The 21,173-nt window shown below is 51.5% G+C and overlaps 4 protein-coding genes across 4 annotated transcripts in view; 3 read left to right on the forward strand and 1 right to left on the reverse strand.

Annotated features, from left to right (window-relative positions):
• Positions 1-7,658, forward strand: part of ahdc1 (AT hook, DNA binding motif, containing 1) — an 11,650-nt gene extending 3,992 nt beyond the window's left edge. The window contains exons 2-6 of the mRNA XM_047019840.1: positions 358-522; positions 733-1,990; positions 2,136-3,913; positions 4,108-5,944; positions 6,178-7,658. Coding sequence (XP_046875796.1) covers positions 869-1,990; positions 2,136-3,913; positions 4,108-5,932 — 4,725 coding nt within the window. The 5' untranslated portion in view covers positions 358-522; positions 733-868 and the 3' untranslated portion in view covers positions 5,933-5,944; positions 6,178-7,658. The remainder of the gene's footprint in view (positions 1-357; positions 523-732; positions 1,991-2,135; positions 3,914-4,107; positions 5,945-6,177) is intronic.
• A 16-nt stretch (positions 7,659-7,674) lies between these two features.
• LOC124467533 (probable methyltransferase-like protein 24) lies at positions 7,675-11,928 on the forward strand. The gene is given in 6 exon segments (XM_047019841.1): positions 7,675-8,723; positions 9,690-9,788; positions 9,966-10,096; positions 10,382-10,646; positions 11,020-11,181; positions 11,184-11,928. Coding segments are annotated over 6 exon segments (1,083 nt in total). The 5' UTR covers positions 7,675-8,438; the 3' UTR covers positions 11,325-11,928.
• A 364-nt stretch (positions 11,929-12,292) lies between these two features.
• Positions 12,293-18,521, forward strand: wasf2 (WASP family member 2). The gene is made up of 9 exons (XM_047018890.1): positions 12,293-12,443; positions 13,654-13,817; positions 14,019-14,153; positions 14,688-14,841; positions 15,083-15,200; positions 15,307-15,428; positions 15,538-15,696; positions 15,818-16,272; positions 16,942-18,521. The coding sequence occupies exons 2-9, from the start codon at positions 13,685-13,687 to the stop codon at positions 17,103-17,105; spliced, it is 1,440 nt and encodes a 479-aa protein (XP_046874846.1). The 5' UTR covers positions 12,293-12,443; positions 13,654-13,684; the 3' UTR covers positions 17,106-18,521.
• gpr3 (G protein-coupled receptor 3) lies at positions 17,840-20,138 on the reverse strand. The gene has a single exon (XM_047018891.1). It carries the CDS (start codon positions 20,131-20,133, stop codon positions 19,144-19,146), a length of 990 nt encoding a protein of 329 aa, XP_046874847.1. The 5' UTR covers positions 20,134-20,138; the 3' UTR covers positions 17,840-19,143.
• Between the last annotated feature and the right edge of the window lie 1,035 nt (positions 20,139-21,173).

Below are 21,173 nucleotides of genomic sequence, written 5' to 3' on the forward strand. Positions count from 1 at the left end.
CTCTTTTCTATCTCCCCCTAGTGGTAGATAGTCTTACAGTAGAGACACATCAGCGCGTATGAGAAACAATTAAGATGTGTTTGTGAAGATGTGTGTGCACTGTCTCAAACCCTTGTTTGTGTGAGTGTGTGTGGCGGCTCATGGTGCAGGTATTGGTGGATCTAGTGGCTTTGTTGTGGATTTGTCCTTATGTGGCAGAGGAGGAGTGGAGAGAGGGGACTGCAGTGTTTGATTGTATCCCAACTTTAGTTGCAGCAACAAAACACCTTACGCTGTCCTCAGTCTAATCCGACATGATTGCCTTGAAATAATTGCTTCATAACAGATCTCCTTTCTCTCCCTCCCTCCTTCATTCAGAAGCCATGGACTGGGCAGTGGGGATGAGCAGAAGAGAGAGGGTTTAGTGTGTATGTGTTCTCCACTGCAGTACTACGGACCCAATGATATCCAGAAGAAGCCAGACACACGGACCTAAGGCTGGAACGAGTCCCAGACAGTCAAAGATCGATCTGGACGTGAACGGTGAATGAAAGCAGTGTTGTGCAACAGCAGAGTTACAATGGAACATGGAAACATGTTTTGTTCAACTCCCCCTTGGGTTTGAATTTCAATTTGAAAGAGAATTGAATCAGAATTCTCAATGCCAATTTGAATCTTTCATCTTTTTATTTTTCCTTGTACTGTTGTCAACTCGTTGATCAAACTTTTAACTTACTCCGTTTCTTCCCTTAGGTCCCTGAATCCTTCCGCTAGACAACTGTAACTTGGAAGAGCACGTAAACTCACGCGCATCTCGTCTGAACACGCTCCGCCTGCATCTCCCGTCCCCCGTTTGTGACATCACTGAGACGCGAGTGCCCTGCATTGGATGAGCCACCTGACGGGGCGCCTGCGTTCGGGCGGGGCCTGTGGGGGGGCTCTGGAGGAGGACGAGGGCTGTGGGGGGGGACTGGAGGGGCCAGAGGGATGGACAGGGGAGGGGAGGCCCTTGGAGCCTGGCGACGGGGCCTCGGTGAACTATGACCTCATCCCCCCCACCACCCTGGCCAACGGGCTGCATCGGACACTGGGCCTGAGCACCCGGAGACGAAGGCAGCTGGACACCCTCATGCACACGTACCCCGACACGCAGACACACACACTCGCACAGACGCCCTTAAGCACGCAGGATAACATGGACACAGCTGTCCACAGCAGACCTCCAAAGACAAACGCGCTTTCGAAAACACACACGGACAGTCAGGCTGATGTCGTCACGCACACGAGCCCCCCGGCAGCGCCAGGGCAACCGAGAGCCGCCCCTCCCTCTGACACCCACACCTCATCACCCCAAACCCAGCCCCTCCCACTCGTCAATCAGCCCCTCTCCACCAATCAGATGCCGGCCTCAGTTCCCTGCAGCCCGCCCCTCCCTCTCCCCTCAGCAGAGACAGACACGCTCCCAGGCTGCAGCCCCGTCTCTATTGGCCAGACGCCTCCAGGCCCCTCCCCTTTACCCGTAGAAGGTGAAAGAAAGTACGCCCTGCGCAGCTCCGGGCGCCCTCGGTTCCCCTGCCACCTACGCAAGTCGTCCCGGCTTCGCCGCAACACTGAAGACGTGGAGAGGAGGGCTGGGAGAGACAGAGGAGAGGAGGAGGCGGACGAAGAGGAGAGCGAGGAGAAGATCTGGAATGTTAAAAAAGAAGAGGAGGTGGAGGAGGTGGTGGTGTTGAGAGGAGCTGCAGAGGTTCCGTCCGCAGCTTCCTCCGTCCCAGACACAGCCGCTCCGCGCCCAGCCCCCCACCACCCCCCGGCACGCCCAGCCCCTCACCACCCCCCGGCACGCCCCTCCCCCCACTCCCTCCCAGGCCGCCTTCAGCCCAGTCCCATGCCCCGGCCTCGCCCCCGGCCTCGACCCCAACCCCGACCTCTGCCAGCAGTCAAGAAGGTGGAACCGGTGGCTGTGGAGGTCTCTCCCCCTCCCAAGAAAAGGCGTGGACGATTTGTCGGGGTGAGTCGAAGTTTACAGTCACACAAAGATACACAGATTTTTGGGTTTATTCTTCATTTGAAAATTACAAGTACGTTACACATAGTACTTTGATGTTGGTTTAAACTAATCTTTGTGTTCGCCCCCCCCCACACCCTTCCCCCAGGTGAGGAAGATCGTGGTGAAGGTGGCTCGTATCCCTGTCAACCTCAGCCGACGACAGAAGAGCTACAAGATCTCCTCCATGGAGACGGTCACCGGGGCAGATAAGGGTGGAGTCGGGGGCGACGGGGGCCCGGAGGGTCCTGAGGGGGGCCCGGTGGTGGTGAGGGAGCCCACGGCCCTTCTCCGCATGAAGAACAACGGGAAGAGCGTGATGGTGATGTTCCCCCCCGGAGAGCTCCCTGTCATCCTCAAACGGCGGCGCGGACGTCCTCCCAAGCAGGCCGTGCCGGGAGGAGCGGACGCACGGAACAGCGGCAACGCCGTCGGGAACGCCGACCAGCCCAAGAAGCCTCGGCGCAAGCGGCGGACGAAGCTCCCCTCCCCGCAGCCGTCATACGTCAACGACACCAACGACATCAAGGCCGAGTATGGCGACGTGCTGTCCAAGCTGGCGTTCCTTAACCGCCAACCGCCCGCCACGGGCCGCTGCTCCCCGCCTCGGTGCTGGACGCCCAGCGAGCCCGACAGCTTCCACGCGCCCTTGGAAAACCCCGGAATCTCCACCCTGCTGCACCGGCTCACCGGCTTCCGCCGCAGAGGGGGGAGAGGAGGGGGGGTGGGCAGCCGGGGAGGGGGCGTGGGGGGCGGAGCGGGCGGCGCCGAAGGCTTCAAGAGCTCCTTCTGCGACTTCTTCGAGACCATCGGCAAGAAGCGGAAGCCGACTCCTCCGGGGGTGGAGCCCGGGTTGCCGCGGAAACGGGGCAAGGGCGCCGGCGGAGGGGCGGGAGGCCGAGGGGGCGGGGTTGCGGGGGACGGGGGGGTCGGGGAGAAGCCTGTCAGGAAGCGGCGCTCTCGTAAAAACGGGACGTTCAAGGGCGAAGGAGCGGCGGGCGGGCAGGACTGGGCGAACGGGGGCGGGGGCTGGGGAGAGGAGGGCTTTGGGCAGAAGGACAGGGGACCAGGGGGGTTCCAGAGCTGTGGCTCTCCCGGGAGGGGCTTCCTATCCTGCGAGGGGGGCAGAGGGGGGGTGTACGGAAGCCCAGGGAGCGGCAAAGTGGCCAGGGCTTCAGCAGAGGAGGCCCAGGGCCTGTTTGCTGGATACTTTCGCTCTCTGCTCGACTCTGACGACTCCTCAGACCTCCTGGACATCTCCATGTCCAGCCCTGCCTCCTCACGACCTGACACCCGCAAACCCCCCAACGCCGCGGGCTACGAGTCCTCCAGCCCAGCCCCCGGCCCCAGCTGGTCCCCAGCCTTCCCCAAGCGCAGCCCCAAAGGGCCCGGTCTGGACAGCCCTGCCCAGCCCCAGTGCTCCTCAGCCAGGCCTCCTTACAGCTACAGCCTGGCCCAGACCTCACCCACCACCTCCTCCTTCTCCAAGTCCACCCCTCCGTCCCTCTCTCTGTCCCGCTCCCCCAGCTCACCCCATCCCTCCTCCTATTGCCACTACCCCTCCAGCTACTCCTCCTCCTCACCTGGCGGGGGCAGTGTTGGCTCTCAGAGGCCCACGGACTGCAGTTTCTCCTATGGCGCAGGACACAGCAGCACCAAGGCCACCCCTGTCGGCCAGGGTCAGATGGGTTATTCCAGCTACCAGGCTGCTTCCAAGCGGGGCTACAGCGGCTACCCCGGGTCGGCCCATTCCTCCCTTCTGCGGGGGGAGACAGCAGCACCCACATCTCCAGGAGCAGGCTACATGGCCATGGCCAAGAGCAGCTCCTTCCCCTGTTCTTCTTCCCCGGAAGGATACAGACACCCCTCCAATCAGTGGAACTACAGGTAAGCTTCGTCAAGAGCAGATGGCTGGTTTTGTACAATCTGCATTTTTGTGGTGTGCGTTGTTTCTAACAAAGACAGCTTGGAGAGTGGCATATTTCAATATGTATACAGTTTATTGAATACGTTTGTGTTAAAAGTGTGTGTATTTGTGTGTGTGTACGTGTGTGTGTGTGTGGGGGGGGGGTTGGTTTCAGGCAGGGGTATGCTAGCTGGGGAACAGATGGCTTCGGGCTTCAGTACAACAGCTACAATGAATATGCCGGCAGTTCTACTGAGTCTAAAGACATCCTGGACATTTCCAACTACACTCCCCAGAAGGCCAAGCGGCCTTCCTTCCCAGAGAGCCTATCGGAATCCTCCTCTGACTCCTCCCACCTGGGCTCAGCAGCCACTTGTGGAGGTTCTGGGTCAGGGGGCGGGATTTTTAGGCAGAAGGAGCCTGTTCCTATTGGAGAAGCGGGCCAGTCCAGCCTATCCAGTCTGGAGAAGCTGATGATGGATTGGCACGAAAGTGCGGCTGGACCTTCCTACAACTGGAGCCAGAATGTACTTTTCCAGGGCGGAGGAAACAAGCAGGGCCGCGGGCGCCGGAAAAGGTCTGAACTTCAAGGGGAACGGGAGGGGGGGTCCGCAACAGCAGGCGGCCCTCCAGACTCTCCGTCCAGCCCGCTTCCGTCCCAGGGCCCAGGACCCAAGATCAGCGGAGTGGGGGGCCGGCAGCCCAGGGGATCCCGAGGAGGAGGGAGGGGGGGTCTGTCCCCGTGCCAACGAGAGCGCCCCGCGGCAGCCAAAGCCAAAGCCAAGGGGGCCTCTGGAGCGGGGGCCTCTGGAGGGGGGGGCTCTGGAGGGGGGGCCTCTGGAGGGGGGGCCTCTGGAGGCTCCGGGTTGTTCCAGGAGGGGTTGGACTACTACAGCGGGGACAGCAGCAGCCTCTCTCCCCTGCCCACCTCTGCACCTCCCCACAGTTACCCCTCAGACCCCTGTGAGTACCCCTCCCCCTACTCCGCCCACCCCTCCACCCCCTCCTCTGATGAGCGCTACCCAGCCATCTTTCCTGGGGAGTCCTCCCTCTCCCCCAGCATGTCCTCTTACCCCCCGAAACCCACTCCTCCACCCCCCCAGACCTACCACCCCGTGCCCACCAGGACCTTCTCTCCCTCTTGCTCCCCGTCACCACGGTTACCTCCCCACTGCGGAACAGCGTTGAGCCCCCCTCACCGTGCCCCCCCTAAAGACCCCCAATACCCCCAGTACGACTCCCCCAACTACTGTGGCTCCCCCTACTGGTACGGACAGGCGTCGCATGGCGGCAGCCCAAATCCTCACGCACACACCAGCACACACGCTAACCCACACGCCAGTGCACACGTCAGTCCCCACGGTAACGCACACACCAACCCGCATGCCAACTCCCATTCAAACCCCAATCCTCACGCCAACACACACCAACACCCCAACGCACAACCGCACGCCAACCTGAGCCCCCACACCAACCCTGCATCGAACCCCAACCATCCTTCTAACCCCCACTCGCACCCCAGCACCACCCTACATGGCAGCGTCGCCAACCCTCACCACCACCCCCTCCACCCCAACAATCACCACCACCACCATGCCCAATCCCACCCCCATCCCCACCCCAACACGCACGCCAACCCCCACCTCCATTCCAACCCCACCTCCAGCCTCCACACCCACCCCAACCCCCTACACTACGAAGAGCGCCCCCCTCCCTCCGGCATGCCACACCACAAACGAGACCTCGCTGCCCACATGACTTCAGGCTCCCGCCTCCAGGCCCCCATCCTTCACTCTCCCTACCCCTCCCCCCTCCACAAGCCCTCCCTGGAAGCCGTTGCTCACTCAGAGGACATGGGTTACTCCCCCCTGCCCCTTCACTCCTCCTCCTACCCAGGGATGCCCTCCCGCTACCCCCCCCAGCCGGCGCGGGGCGGGGGGGTCCTCTGCCAGCTGCTGGACCCTCCGACAGACGACAGCTTCAGTGTGACCAGCTTGTAGCTGTGGCTCCAGGTGCAGTGCTGTTCATTCCTCTCACACACACTACTAATGACTCTCTCAGGGTCAGTTCGTACTGCACTTTCTATGAAATATGCACACGATGCAGTCTCATTATGGAACAGCTTACCTTTTTTGATGTCCTTTCTGATCCCAGTGTTGAACTCTAAATTCTTAAACTAATAATAATGTTTCCATGACAACTGCTTGACCTTACTGATGAGACTCTCTTTGTTTTTTTTACACAGGTGCATTCAATCTCAAGCTTTTACAGATTTGTAAACTTTTTTTTAAGTCTTTGTGAGAGACTTGGTGAAAGAGGAGAGTCTGCCAGTTTTGGACAGTCTAGCTTTAATGCTCCAGCAATGACAATCAAGAGCTCACAGCAACACACACACAGCAACACACACACAGCAACACACAAACAGGCACACATGCACACATACATGCAGGCATGTGGGCTTCCAGACCGTAGGCCACAATGTTGCAGTATAGTACAGGTTGTGCATTTGCATTGCATCCTGTACACATTCACGCACACACGCACACACACTACAAAAGCACGTATACGCTCAGCTGGAAAGAGGGAGTGGCCAGGAGGATCCTGTGGAGGGTTGACAGATGCTGATTGACATATGGACACAGAAGTATGGACATGACCCGCCCCTCAGAGTCTAGCTGTGCTGCTTGGAGGACTCCATTTCCCAGAAGGCTGTGTTTCATGGAACTTCACTGGTCATCTCCAGGGAAACAGAATGCTGGTGAATCTGGACTGCACCAACCTTTCTCCTCCTCCTCCCCCGATCTCCCGCTCTCCTGACCCTCTCTTCTATCTTCCACCTGTCCCCCTGTTTCTCCTCTCCACCCTGACCGACACAGAAACATCAAACCAACCCAATGCCCTCAATCCACTTAGTCTGCCCCCCACACCCCTTCCTACTCTCGGTCCTCATCCCCTCCCTCCTTCCCCCCTCGCTGTGTTGTGCCCTGTGAGAGGTGAGTACTTCCCAGTATCTGCTCTTGAAAAACCAGCATCTGTACATAGACTCCAACTCCAGCGTGGACGGTGGGCCTACAACCTCTCACCCCCTCCCAAACATGATATCAATGTTGCATTAACGTTCTGCCATGGTTTTATGCTCCGGAGGGAAAGAATGAAGCATGGAGACCCGACATCCTGTGTTTCGCTGTTTAAACTATAAAAGGAAAAAGACACATTTGGCGACCCCCAAAGAGATGTGTGTGTGTGTGTGTGTGTGCGTGTGCATCAATGTGTGTGTACGTGTGTGTGTGTGTCAGGGGTCAAAGTGGGCGGAGCTCTGATATTTAAGCTGAGGTGGGGCTTCTCTTCCTCTCTTCACTCTATCTCTTCTTTTTTCTGTTGTCTTGTGTTGTTTGGTGAGTTTTGTGATGAAAAGTTGTATATCTGTCTGTTACATATCATGTATCTGAGGTGCAAATATTTAAATACACATTCTGTTCTGGCCATTGTTAACCTGGTCTGGTCTACTGCTACTTTAAGGGAGCCCTTTGTGTATGTGTGTGTGTGTGCCCGTGTGTGTGTGTGTGCCCGTGTGTGTGTGTGCCTGTGTGTGTGGGTGTATGTGTGGGTGTGTGTGTGTGTGTGTTTAGCTTGGTATTCAGCTCCATGCTGTGGTGAGCTAAAGGAGTTCAGATAGGGACATGACTGGGAGGTTGGTAGGGAGGGGAGGAGGGAGGGATATGGGAAGAATGGAATAAAACGGTCCAGACTTGAAGATTGGAAAGGGAGGAATACAGCAACAACAACAAAAAGACAAGAATAAAGTATTAAATGAAAAACAAACAAAAAAAAACGAAAAACACATTTACCTCCTAAAATGGAAAGGCATAAACACAAGCATCTGATTGGGCTGCTGTTTCTGCGACGCGTTGGAAGTCCAGGTGAAGAATCACAAGGCCATTCCTTCTGCCGTCTGTCGTCTTTCTAGATATCTGCAGCATGTGTGTGCAGCTGGAAAGACTGCAATGTTCTTTCACTACTTTTATATCTTAAGTAGTTTGTCAACAGGCTGACTAAATAGGCTCAGGCGAAACAATGTTTACTGTGACATTCCACGGGTGGCTGCGCTCGATAAGACAGGATCTGGTAACAAAGAGTTCCAAATTCGTTAATTATTATTAATGTGATTAAAACTAGATAAGCACAGACATCTTTTTTCAAATGAAGCAATTATAAAATGTTTAACTGGATCCCACATTAACCTGCTTTAAAGATTAACTGACAGAAAAGTAAGACAAATTGTGTCAATAAGGCCACGGCCGGACTGGCTAAGGAATGCGCTGCGTCACCGCTTTCTGCAAGAACAGAGAGAGAGAGAGCGAGAGGCTAAAGGGAGGGTGTCCAGCTGTTAACTTATTATTTTCAGAAAGTAGCTTCACCCGAGTCTCCCAAGTAGTCAGTTGACTCTCACGGGACACCACACTGGAGGCAGGGGCGAGAGATGATCCTCAGTGCAACCAAGGAGGCATGCCAGCCGGTGTGCGGCGCGTGCTCTATCGCGCGGGATTATTTTTAATCCCGCCGTTTCTGCTTGCTCTTCAATTTTTGGTCGGGCTCAGTTTGCAGAAAATCCAACAAGCTAGATACCTAGGGGATGAGGACAGGATCACCTTCTCTGTTATAAGTATCGAACCGGTGAGGAGCACGCGCAACCTGGGAGTCATACTAGTCGGACCGGAGTTGCTAGAAGAAGACGAGGAGGAAAGGGGAGAGCGCGGGTACGAGGAGGAGAATGAGATGCCAACGCGCGAGGTAAGAGTTTTCAGAGTGCCCAAAGTTCAAGATTCAAGAGCCATTGGGACACACACACACAGACACACACAGGACACAGGTGAGCTCTTGCTGACCCAGTGTTTGAGTTCCTTCAGCATGGTTCATGTGTCTCTCTCTCTTTCCTACCCTTTTGACCCCATCTCTCTGCATTACCCCTAGGTGGCCCGAGGCTAGAGAGTTGTCAGCTGTGAATGTCTCCTCCACTGTTTTCCTACTCTCCTCTGGGTTCTACTGCCTAGCACACCCTGTATCACCATCCTAGCCTTGTCTCCTTGGCTCACCTCTTTGATGTACACCGCTCTCTCTCTCTCGGTCTCTCCCTGTGTCTCTCTCGCTTTCTCTCTCACTCTTTCACTCACCCTTTCTTTTTTTCCTTTTCTCTTTGTCTCTTCAACCCCCCCCCCCCCCCCCCCCCCCCCCCCACCACACACACACTCTCTCCCAGCTTTAGGCTCTGAAGTGTTGTGAGTCATCAACTCCCCCCGCCCTTTCAGGGTTGCCATGGTGATCACAGGGGTCTATAGGTGTCGCAGGGAGTGAGGGTGTGTGTGTGTGTGTACATAGGTCTGTATGTGTGTGTGTCAGCAGCAGGGCATGGTTCAAAGTCTGTGACCTGTGTATATCTATAATAACAGGGGAGCAACTCTCTCTCTTACTCAAACCTCCCACCCCCCCCCCCTCCCTCCCACCCCACCCCCCTCCCTCCCACACCCCCCCCCCCCTCCCTCCCACACCCCCCCCCCTCCACACACACACACACACACACACATTCTTGTCATTCTTCTGCATTATTTATGCCTTTATCTGACCTCCACTCCCACCCAAAACTCCAAGATGCCATACAGCAGACAGTTTAAGCATACCTGTATAGGTACCTATGTTGCAGTGATAGATAAGGTGATTTATTAAATCCCCAATTATGTTGTGTGTGTGTGTGTGTGTCAGGATGCAGGTGAAGGGGCAGAGCTCCAACCATGGTCAGTAGGGAAGCCCTCCTTCATAGATGAGGTTGATCGCATCGTCACATACATTACAACACCTCAGGTAGTGTAAAACACTACTAACCAAATGCCTGTGTTGCTCACTAAACCACACTTGACCATTGTAAGTTTGTTACATAAAAAATGAGGACATGTGTACATGACTTTGCCATCTGACTTAATTCAGCATAACCAACCTCCGTTGATACGTGACTAACCCCCTTCTCCGTTCCTCTCAAAGGTGAACTGTCCTCGGATGGTGTTCCCAGGAAAGTCCCCGGCTTCACAGGCCCCCAGACAACCATGGATTCTGTGTTCAGACAGTCGAGGCCTTCCAAAAGGAAATCCTGCCTGCGTAGCATACTCCTTCAGGTGTGTGTGCGTGAGTGCGTGTTTTTAGGTGTGTGTGTGTGTTTAGGTGTGTGTATGTGTTTTTTCCACTGGCAGTGATGAAATACATGCTAACAATGCAATGAATAATTACTCATGCATACAATAATCTCCACACCCTCTCTCTGCACATCCCTCTCTCTCTCTCTCTCTCACTCTCACTCTCACTCTCTCTCTCTCTCTCTCTCTCTCTCTCTCTCCTTCTCTCTCTCTCTCCTTCTCTCTCCTTCTCTCTTTCTCTCTCTCTCTCTCCCTCTCTCTCTACAGCATGGATGGGAATGATGCTGAGTTCCTGGAGACTGTGTTAGGAGCTGGATGTGAGGTTCACCGGTTCGACCCCAGTCTGACCACATCAGGCAGTTTCCATAGCGACACGTTGGAGGGTGACCGAAGTGACAGGGGTGTAATCCAGCACCACCGGGCGTGGCTTGACTGGCGAAGTCCAAGGGGGCGTAGACAGAAGAAGAGGGGCATCCTGGGTAGTGGGTCTCGAACACTGGCGGATATCATGAAAGCCCTCGGACATCAAATGGTAAACTGCACACACAGACGCGCGCGCACACACACATCGTACAAGACGGACACACAAGAGCACACACAGGTACCACTGTAACACATGAAGTATAACGCTGCATATATACAGACACACAAAGCATACTTACTTGTATGTTCCCATGGCAACAGGGCTCCGATCCATTCAAGAATGCCATGGCAACAGTGAGTCAGTAAATTGGTCACAGCTGCAGTTACATGCTCTAGCCACAAGAGGGAAGCTAAAAAAAAAAAATGGACAGAGTTCATATGGCTCTTTTTGACAAGTTCAGGTAGAACATCCCATAATGTATCTCACAGTCATCATGCATCATGTCAGACTGCAGCCTCTCTAGTCTATTCATTGTGTTTAGGTCCACTTCCTGTACGCTGACCTGCTCAGTGCGGAGTGGCGTGTTTTGCAAAACTGGGCGGAGCTCGGAACCCTCCAGAGCATTCGCCACTTGGTTGTCACGGGGTTCGAGGTGGGAGGGACCGACGCGGAGGTGGTCCGTTACTGGTTCAGCGTTCTACAGGAGCGCTCCACGTGGCAGGATTCCGTCTGGTGCACAGTTTTCCCGGGGAGGGAGACAAAATCCTGAAACAAAAAGTAACAAACGCACATAACTCCTACACTCTCAGCTGGGTCAACAGGAGACTTCTACACTCTGGGACATAAACATATCAGTGAAGGGCCGGTAGTGGGCGTGGAATGTCTTGCTTCATGTGTGAATAGTCTTGCTTCATGTCACCCTTTGGTGGAAAACAGTATAATCACACATTCCTTCTGATCCCAGGACAATGTCGTTGCTCCGGTTTTTCCATGAATTAATTTCTGTTTTAGAAAAGAAGTGTTGGTCTAGCTTCACTCCTATCCTTGTCCTCCTGACCATTTATTTGTACCATTATTTCAGAACCTAGGTTTCCAAATAATTTATTTCAGGACTAACCTTGCTCATTTGGCAGCTTTAGGTGAATCAAAGGTTGAATTTTGAAACTGTTTCACAATCCTCATGTCTTCAGCTGTAAAGCACACCTTGGTAATCCTACAGAAACACATGGACGATTGATGCAAAGCTGCTTTGTCAGTTAATTTTGATTTAATTTGACTTAAATGTGAAATGTTGGTTATATATTAAACCATATTGTTGAGTTTATTGTAGCATTCCTTATGTGTGGAAACAACTGTTATAACCACCTATGAATATCTGGGACTTCTACAATGTAACTGCCTTTTATATGTCAATACTGTTTAATGTGTGTGCAATAAAACGTTTTTAAACCAAGAGATAATAATTTAAGCGTCAAACTTTTTCATGGCCTGGGATCAAAGCTGGTATGCTGTCACTGATCCCCAAAAATTATATTTTATTCAATAGACTAAAGTATTTGAACTAGATGCGCCTAATCTAGCTGTGTAATGCCAGTCATATTTAGGATGCGTTCAAACCCGCTTTGTGGCGCGTGGAATGTGTGATTTTTGCCCACCCAACGTTGCATAATCTGGTACGTAAACTACGGACAGATGTTAATGACCATGCAGGGTGGAGTTACGTGCTTTACGTCTAAATACCAGTGTCCTCTCTTTCAGATGTGAACTGACGTGACGATAAGCCAATAGACGTATTGAATGCAAAAGCCTCGACCAATCAGAAGTTAACCAACTGGAACTTGTCAGCGTTCTGCCCAGACACTCCGTTTACAGTAATTGCTCTGTTTCTATACGGAGTCTTCGAAAACTAGAGACAACATAACAACGAAACTGGATTAACGGACGGTTGTCTTGACAGTTGTGACGGTAGGTTAATCAATTTCAATCTGTGTGTTTTTATTTCTAGTCTTGGACTACTATATTTTTATCCGCCCGATTTTCAGCTAAAGGAGAGGCGCCTTTATCTCACTTCCTGTTCTTGCTGATATGACAAGGCCCTGAGCCGAAGTTTCATGTCAGCCAGTGTTACTCGAAATGTGTTGAAAATGTAAACTACTTTAGCCACATTAGTTTCAAAAAGATATTTAGATAAATTCACCATGACCTGCTCTTTAAGAGAATGTGAGAAAGCATCCACAACACAACAAGCGCCACTACAAACATTGTTCTCAGTCTTTTGCTTAATCTACTAGTTAACCTACTCTTTCAAAACAATGTAGGCAATATAATAAAATGAAGCGAAGCGTCGTGGTTCACTGACTTTGGTATGCATTTTAGTGACATTTCTGGAGGAGTTTACAACGTACAATTTCTAAAAAATCCACTCATCTAAGTACTCTGTGCCCTAATGCTCGTCAAAGACTTGGATTTCATGTTGATCAAGTCTGCAAGGCAGATGCATAATCTTTTTAGCGCTCATGGTAATGGGAATCGGATCAATAGACACTTTTTGTTTTCTGAAAGAGATCATTATCCAGCCACTACGCCTATGTGCTAAAGTTGGAATGGGAGTTTTCCTTGAGGCGCCCTCCTCTGGCTGCGGAACGCCACCAACGGCTGGAAATAGGAAGTCGGTCTGGTCGGGGGGGTCGTTTCCGATACCTACAAACCTTTTCTTTAAAGTCCTCAAAGTAGTAATAATGAGTCTAAATTGGTCTAGCATCAGTAAAGATATGACATTTTTCTATATTTACTTCTCATTCACACTAACTCATTGACGTGAGGGGACGTTGGTCTAAGGGTAATGGACCTGGATCTAGCTTCTGGTTTTGGTTCTGCTTTAGCTTAGTCTGTCCTTGTGTTTTTCAAGTCTGTCTGTCTGGGTGCGACATCAAGGCAGTTGCCTGTAACACTCAATGTCTTCCGAATTAGAGGCTAGAACCGTGGAATTTCAGTGGCGTGGAACATAAAGGAGTCTGCAATACATGTTTATATCATCAAGACACGTTTATTATAGTCCATGTTCCGAAAAAATAACCACTTTCTTGAAGTGGTTACATTCAGTGCCACCGTCACGTTTGCCTATTATGGTGGGTGTTCAACGTGTCTCCAACTCCCCTCCCCCCCCCTCCCACAGGGACACTTCCCCAGTCCCCTCCTGTCCCATCATGCCTCTGGTGACGAGGAACATCGAGCCGCGTCACGTGTGTCGCCAGACTCTCCCCAACACCATCCGCAGTGAGCTGGAATGTGTGACCAACATCAGCCTTGCCAACATCATCCGACAGCTCGGCAGTCTTAGTAAGTGTGTGTGTGTGTGTGTGTGTGTGTGTGTGTGTGTGTGTGTGTGTGTGTGTAGAATGGGATGATTCTCTGTTGCCATGTGTGGTGTGCTGTTTGTTAGAGTGTATACCTACTGTAAGTCACGCTGGATAAGAACGTCTGCTAAATGACTAAATGTATTGGTTCGCCTGTAGGTATAATCCGTGTTTGAATGTTTAGGTAAATATGCAGAGGACGTGTTTGGCGAGTTGTTTGTCCAGGCCGGGGCGTTCGCCCTCAGAGTCAACACGCTGGGGGAGAGGGTGGACCGCCTGCAGGTTAAAGTCACACAGCTGGACCCAAAAGAGGAAGAGGGTGAGCCACACACACACACACACACAGATCGTTATTACTAACAGCAGAATCCAGCCATAACTGATAAACAGATGGTAAGCGAGGCAATATGCATTGAATCTTTCTTTAGTCGTGCTGGTGTACATCAATATCCTGGAGGTCTGACTCTCTCTGTGTGTCTGTCTCTCTCTCCCCCTCTCTCTCTCCTGTGTATCTCTCTCTCTATGTCTCTCTCTCCTGTGTCTCTCTGTCTGCCTCTCTGTGTCTCTCTTTCTCTGTGTCTCTCTCCTGTGTTTCTCTCTCTGTGTGTGTCTCTCTCTGTGTCTCTCTCCCTGTGTCTCTCTCTCTCTCTGTGTCTCTCTCCTGTGTCTCTCTCTCTGTGTGTCTCTCTCTCTGTCTCTCTCCTGTGTCTCTCTGTCTGCCTCTCCCGGTGTGTCTCTCTCTCTGTGTCTCTCTCCTGTGTCTCTCTCTCTCTCCTCTGTGTCTCTCTCTCTCTGTGTCTCTCTCCCGTGTCTCTCTCTCTCTGTGTGTGTCTCTCCCTCCCTCTGTCTCCAGTGTCCCTGCAGGCCATCACCACCAGGAAGGCCTTCCGCAGTAACCTCATGCAGGACCAGCAGCTGTTCATCAGGACGTCCCTGCCCATGCCCATACAGGAAACCTACCTGACCTGCAACGAGCCCCCGCCTCTCAACATACTCAGCCAGTACAGGTAAGAACACGCACACATACTTCACACACACACACACTCTCTCTGAACACATACTGTTTAGTCTGTACACTCACTCACTCTGTGAGCACACACCGACACACTGTCTGTACATTCACGCTGTCCGTCTCTGAACACACACACACTCTGCATACACCCATTCTTTGAACACATAAAAAACACACACACACACTCTCCTTGAACACACACGCAGCCTCTCTGATGTGGTGAATGTCCCTCACAGAGACGATGGGAAGGAGGCTCTGAAGTTCTACACAGACTCCTCCTACTTCTTCGAACTGTGGAAGGAGAAGATGCTGCAGGACACCAAAGACATCATGAAGGAGAGACGCAAGCACAGGGTAACACACACCCACACACACAAACACACACACAAACACAGAGGACCTCGGGTGACTCTCTTGCTGTCAAACACTCGTGTCTGTCTGCCCGTCCATCCCTGAGCAGAAGGAGAAGAAGGACAATCTGAACCCCCGGACCCTGAACCCTCGGAAGATCAAAACCAGGAAGGATGAGTGGGAACGCCGCAAGATGGGGGAGGAGTTTGTGGTGCCTAAACACGACCTGGGGTGAGTGGATGAAAAGAGAAACATGCAGAGGGAAAGGGAGCTCTAGAACTGGGCAGGAAAGGGATATAACTTGGGTGTCCTGGGATGTGTTTTAATTCCCTGTGTGTAGGAACTCTCAGGAGGGCCTGAACGGCAGTATAGGGTCTGGAGAGGACTTTAATTCTGACTGTCTGGAAATGAGCACAGGCTCCTACGCCTTCGAGCCAGGCTCCCCCCTCCCCCCCCCTGCTCCGGACGACTTCCTGCCCCCCCCACCACCCGACATAGGGTAAGGACACCCGGTCTAGATCGCTCGATCTACACCTGTGAAGACGTTCTTGAGTTGGCGTGAGTTTGCAGTCTCCTGAGTCAGGGTTTCTGTTGTTGACCTGAACGACTCTCATTGGCAGGCATTCTGACGGAGCGTCAACCCAGAAGCGTGGAAGCTTGCTAAGCCCCACCCACCCACCGCCGGCCCCTCCCATGGCATCGTCTCTTGCTGGCTCCCGGCCCAACCTCGCCCCACCCCCTGCCCCTCCTCCTCCACCTCCCTCTGGCTTCGGAGACCCGCCCCCTCCTCCTTTCTTTGACTCCCCTCCCTCCCCCCCTCCCATCTCCTCTTCCTACCCCTCCCCCCCTGCCCCTCCACCCCTTCCCTCCATGGGCTCACCCCCTCCTCCCCCCTCTCTGCCCCAAGGGGGTGGCCCCCCACCTCCACCTCCTCCCCCGCCCCCCCCAGGTCCCCCTCCTCCCTCTTCAGGGCCCCCTGCACCCACTCCTGCCTCCATTAGCCCTGCCGCCCCTAAAGCCCAGGCAGAGGAGCCTGAAGGCGGTCGCAGTGACCTGCTCCAGGCCATCCGACAAGGTAGGAGTCACTCGCCGTGAAAGGCAAAGCCATGGATGGACAGCACGCATATATATATGAACCCACTACAGTTAACTAGCATGTTAGCAGTTATAGAGGGTAATATCAGTAGCTCCTCCACACATGTTTATGACTGGGATGTGGACACTCTTCCGTGTTCCATGTCTGGGTGTGTGTGAGTCAGTCTGCGGAGTTCCTCTGACAGTGAACACTGTAACATTTACATTTATGCATTTAGACGACGTTTTTATCCAAAGTGACTTCCGAAAGAGAGCTTGACAAAAGGGCATAGGTCACTGATTATAACAACGACATAGCCCCAAACATTGCGGGTAACCAAAACATGAAGCATACATTGTGAAAACTAAATAATTCCCAAAGGGAAGAACCATAAGAGCATGTAGTTAAACAAGATACAATTAAACAACATGAACCTCGAAAAGTGCAAGGGTGTACCTTCGGAAAAAAGCAAGACAAACAAAAATGGATTACACAGCAAGTACAATAGTTTTAAGTTAGTTACAACTAACCAACAAGAGCAACAAGTTCCTCTGACAGTGAACCCTGTAACGCACGCAAGCGTACACGCACTGACACACACTGACACACACACACTGACACACATACACACACACAGCCAGTAACTCGCCCTCGCCGTCTCTCCCTCAGGCTTCAACCTCCGTAAGGTGGAGGAGCAGCGTGAGCAGGAGAAGAGAGGCGATAACGACGGGGGGAACGACGTGGCAGCCATCTTGTCCCGCCGCATCGCCGTGGAGTGCAGCGACAGCGAGGACGACTCCTCGGAGTTCGACGATGACGAGTGGTCCGAGTAAGCACTACCACTACTTCTTCTTCTTTTTCTTCTTCACCGCCGCCATAGTCTTCCTCCACCTCATTCACAAAGAAAAACACCCCCCCCCCTTCCTCAACCTGTTGAGTTTCCAGGGAGTTATGGAGTAAAGGCCAAAGGTTATGTGTGAGTTTAGTGTGTGTGTGTGTCTCTCCCTACTTTCCCAACCAACCACAGGCCCTAGACGATATGATTCGATTTGTCTGAGATGTCATTGTAGTGTAGAGGCCTCCAGACAGCAGCGAGTGTTGTTCTTTATTGTATTTCATGAGCGGTTCCATGCCATACCTTTCCTGGGCCGATGAACAGTCAAGATGCAGGGGCATGCATGAATTTATATAGGATGTGTGTGTATGTTAATAATGTTTATATATATATGTGTGTGTGTATGTGTGTGTGGGGGGGTGCCTGTATGAATTGTTCAGTTACTTCTGGGTGACATCACATTCACTTAGAAATACTAGTGGTTAGTCAAATGCTCCTGTACAATTTTTCATATCATGAGCTTATTTCACTGAAAGTGAGGGAGCTCATACAAGCATGTACACACATATACACACAGTCCCTAATATTATTATTTGCAGAGTAAAAATGCTGATGTAAATGCAGTTCCATGTATTGATATAAATTCATACAAAACATTCTTGTGCACACACACATCATGCACAAAATACATTTACTGAAGATGGTGTTATTGATCATGATCTGTATTATCTATTTAATCCTGCATACTGCAATCTGTTTAAGACCAAGAGCTTACACTTTCATTTTCCTCTTTCCTTCCTTAAAAAAAAAAAAAAAAAATGGTTGTCATGGGAACTGTTGCCTTAGTCACTGAGGGACTCATTCCACAGCGGGGCTACGTTCAGAATGGCCAGTCGTTCAGAACCGTCTACATCCCCTGGCAGCCATTATACGAACTAGCCAATGAGCTGGTCCCTGTGATGCCAAAGCCCCTCCCCTTCTTAAGTGCCTTTTGTTTCTTACATAGCTTTGGGCCAAAGTTGCCTTAAATCACAGATCTGAGATCAGCTAACCTTTACCAAATCACAGGGCTGAGATCAACTAACCTTTACCAAATCACAGGTCTGAGATCAGCTAACCTTTACCAAATCACAGGTCTGAGATCAGCTAACCTTTACCAAATCACAGGTCTAAGATCAGCTAACCTTTACCAAATCACAGGTCTGAGATCAGCTAACCTTTACCAAATAGCAAACATAGTCATTGGGGGGCCAAACAAACTGTCTTAAGGATTAATTATTCTTATCCTTTTATTTTAAAGCCAAAGTTTGCCTTGGTTGTATCAGCTGTTCAAAGTGTGTGCTTATCCAATGATGTACCTCTTCTGTGTCCTTTCTAAATGATCAATTGTACAATAAAGATCAAACACAATGAAGTTGCTTGTGTTTGTGTGTGCTGTGAGGACAAATGGAACAACTTACTTCACTTTCCATACAAAATATATTTTTTTAATTTTCATTACAAAACATGAATTTGTTTATAAATAAAAAAACAACAACATTGTGCAACAAGAACTCACAATCAAAGTGCCTTTCGATGCGAATAAACAAACACTGTTTTTAGAAGAATTCAAGTATTTTCAATTGGCATTTGGCTCTGACACAGTAACGACACAAGAAAACATTACAGTATCAGTGTTTGAGCTCCTCTGCATAACCTCCCTCCAATATCATCACTATAAAGTGCAGTTAATTTAATCCAGAGATATTTGGATGTTGATATATAGGATCTCTATGTCTGAGTTCCAGTTGATTGAGAATGAGGCACGAGTTGATGAAACAGTATATTGGACCCCTGTGATGACGGTCAACCGTTTCAAGATGTCCGCCGGCCGGCAGAACAGATCAAAACGTTCTGATTGCTTTTGAAGCTCAGATGAGATTCCATCTGATGGACATGTGCGAGTGATGTGTGTGTGTGATCGTGTCTATGGTTGTGCATACTACAATGTCTGGTGGTACAGTCCTGGTGCTTTGTGGAAAGGGCTGCCCAGCTCCTTACACGTCCGTGGGCTGATGAGCCTGCTCTGAGTGTCTGTGAGGGCAGCAGGAGTGGACCAGCACCTTGCGAATGTCTCTGTTCCTCAGACTGTACAGCAGAGGGTTCAGCAGGGAGCTTCCAGCTGCCGGCACCAGGGTGGCATAGGTGTAGAGCGGGGGGCTGGACGCGTCTCCTAGCAACCCGTAGAGGGAAAAGGGCATCCAACACCCGACGAACACACCCAGAATCACAGCTAGCCTGGAGAAGCCCCGCCCACCGCTGTGTTTGCTTGCGTATGGTTGGTGCTGGGGCAGGAAGTGACGCTGGGTGGCGATGGCGTGGGCGTGTCTCCTAGCGACGCGGCAGATCCCGGCGTATAGCTGTAAGGTTATCACGACGACCACCAGGAAACCTCCACACAGCAGAGATAAGTATGTCCGGGTTAGGGGTCGAGCAATGGAGCAGGAAGTGACGTCATCGAGGCAATGCCACCCTAGGGCTGGCCCCGCCCCTATGATACATGCCCCCACCCAAACTAGACCTAGCAAGAGAGCAGCACAGCGCCGTGATTGGCCAGAGCCATAGGTGAGGGCGTAGCTTAGAGACAGGTATCGGTCTAGAGCCACGCCCATCAGACTGCACAGGGAGGCGGTCAATGATGTCACCAGCAGTCCTGAGATCAGCAATTCTGACCAATCACTAGGCTCCACGCAGAAGAGGAAGAGGAAGTGTAGGATTAAGGCCACACCTGCCAGGAGATCAGCCAATCCGAGACTGGCAAGCAGCAGGAAGACAGGAGCTCGTAGAGAGGGATTGGCTAAGATGATTGTCACGACCACGGCATTCTCAGCAGCAATGACAGTTCCAGAAACACACAAGGCCACGCCCCAAACGCTGAGAGGAGGGGCTTCAGGGGTCAATGGTGGAACTGATTGGTCCAGAAAATGGAGAGGGGACGCACCGGAGAACTCCTCCCACTCCACTTCAGAGGCATTCAGGATCATCATTTGACTTGCACAGGAATCTGAGGAGGAGAGAGACAAGAAAGAATAGGTTAGCACTGTAAGACTATGTTTCCCACTACAATCACTCACCACCCCTTGTGGTTGAAGAGGAACCTCTAGTTTTCACATGCAGAGATGAGGCTGAGGCTCTGAAACAGTTGTCTGGGTTACAGGACTTGGGCTCAGCTAGTAAAGCAACCATTCAATCTCTGTGCATCAGTAAACTATAGTTCAGGTGGGTATATTTTGGAAAGAGGTCAGGTCTCTTAACCACACAAATGTCAATAAAAAAATAATTGAGTCTGGTTGTTTCTTGTTATTTAAATACTTGGTCCATTCGGCTACTGTTAAAAATTATCTTACTCTGTGCACTACTTTACTCTCTGCCGGCTAAGGAACCACAGCTGTCATCGCATCGGAAATGCCGGTTTCGAATGAATAAATAACATGAGGCTAGATAAGAGATCGCGCGCCCCCTCCGGTCGACACGTCAACAGGCAATTACTCATCACCTCACATCCCACAGTATGGGGATACCCTTGTGCGTGAGGGGTGTTGTGTAAGAGATATGCAGCTCCACTGCACCAAAGGAGACCACGACAGGCACACACGCACTTAAGATACACACACACACACACTGTCCCACAAGCAAAAGCACGCACGATGGAGAACGTAGCTTACCTCAATGTACACTTGGAATCCAATTTTATCAGTTCCGTTGAGCCACTATCCACAGATAGAAAACAATCAAATCTGTTGTTCGGCTGTTTCTAAAGTCTTGACAAGAGTCACAGTATCTCAAACAGTCTTGTTTCACTGTCCCCATTAGATATCAGTCCCTGTTGTCTGGCTGCAACTCCTCACCGTCGATGCCTGTCGTGCAAGAATGGAGACTGGACCTTCAGCGCTCGGGTACATTCACTAGATTCTAGCTGACGTCAGTGACTAGAGATTCAACCAATGGGGAGCTTAGATAGAAATGTGCGCGTAGGGGGGTCGCGAGTAATTTCATTCAGAAAAATGCGGCATCTAACAGCCCCTCC

The sequence above is a fragment of the Hypomesus transpacificus genome, chromosome 4, assembly GCF_021917145.1.
Source record: "Hypomesus transpacificus isolate Combined female chromosome 4, fHypTra1, whole genome shotgun sequence".
NCBI lineage: Eukaryota > Metazoa > Chordata > Actinopteri > Osmeriformes > Osmeridae > Hypomesus > Hypomesus transpacificus.

Coding starts and splice junctions, on each gene's coding strand:
- wasf2 (XM_047018890.1), top strand. CDS start 13,685: ATGCCTCTGGTGACGAGGAACATCGAGCCGCGTCACGTGTGTCGCCAG. Junction 14,842..15,082: donor AACATACTCAGCCAGTACAG/GTAAGAACACGC, acceptor TGTCCCTCACAG/AGACGATGGGAAGGAGGCTC. Junction 15,201..15,306: donor AGGAGAGACGCAAGCACAGG/GTAACACACACC, acceptor ATCCCTGAGCAG/AAGGAGAAGAAGGACAATCT.
- gpr3 (XM_047018891.1), bottom strand. CDS start 20,133: ATGATGATCCTGAATGCCTCTGAAGTGGAGTGGGAGGAGTTCTCCGGT.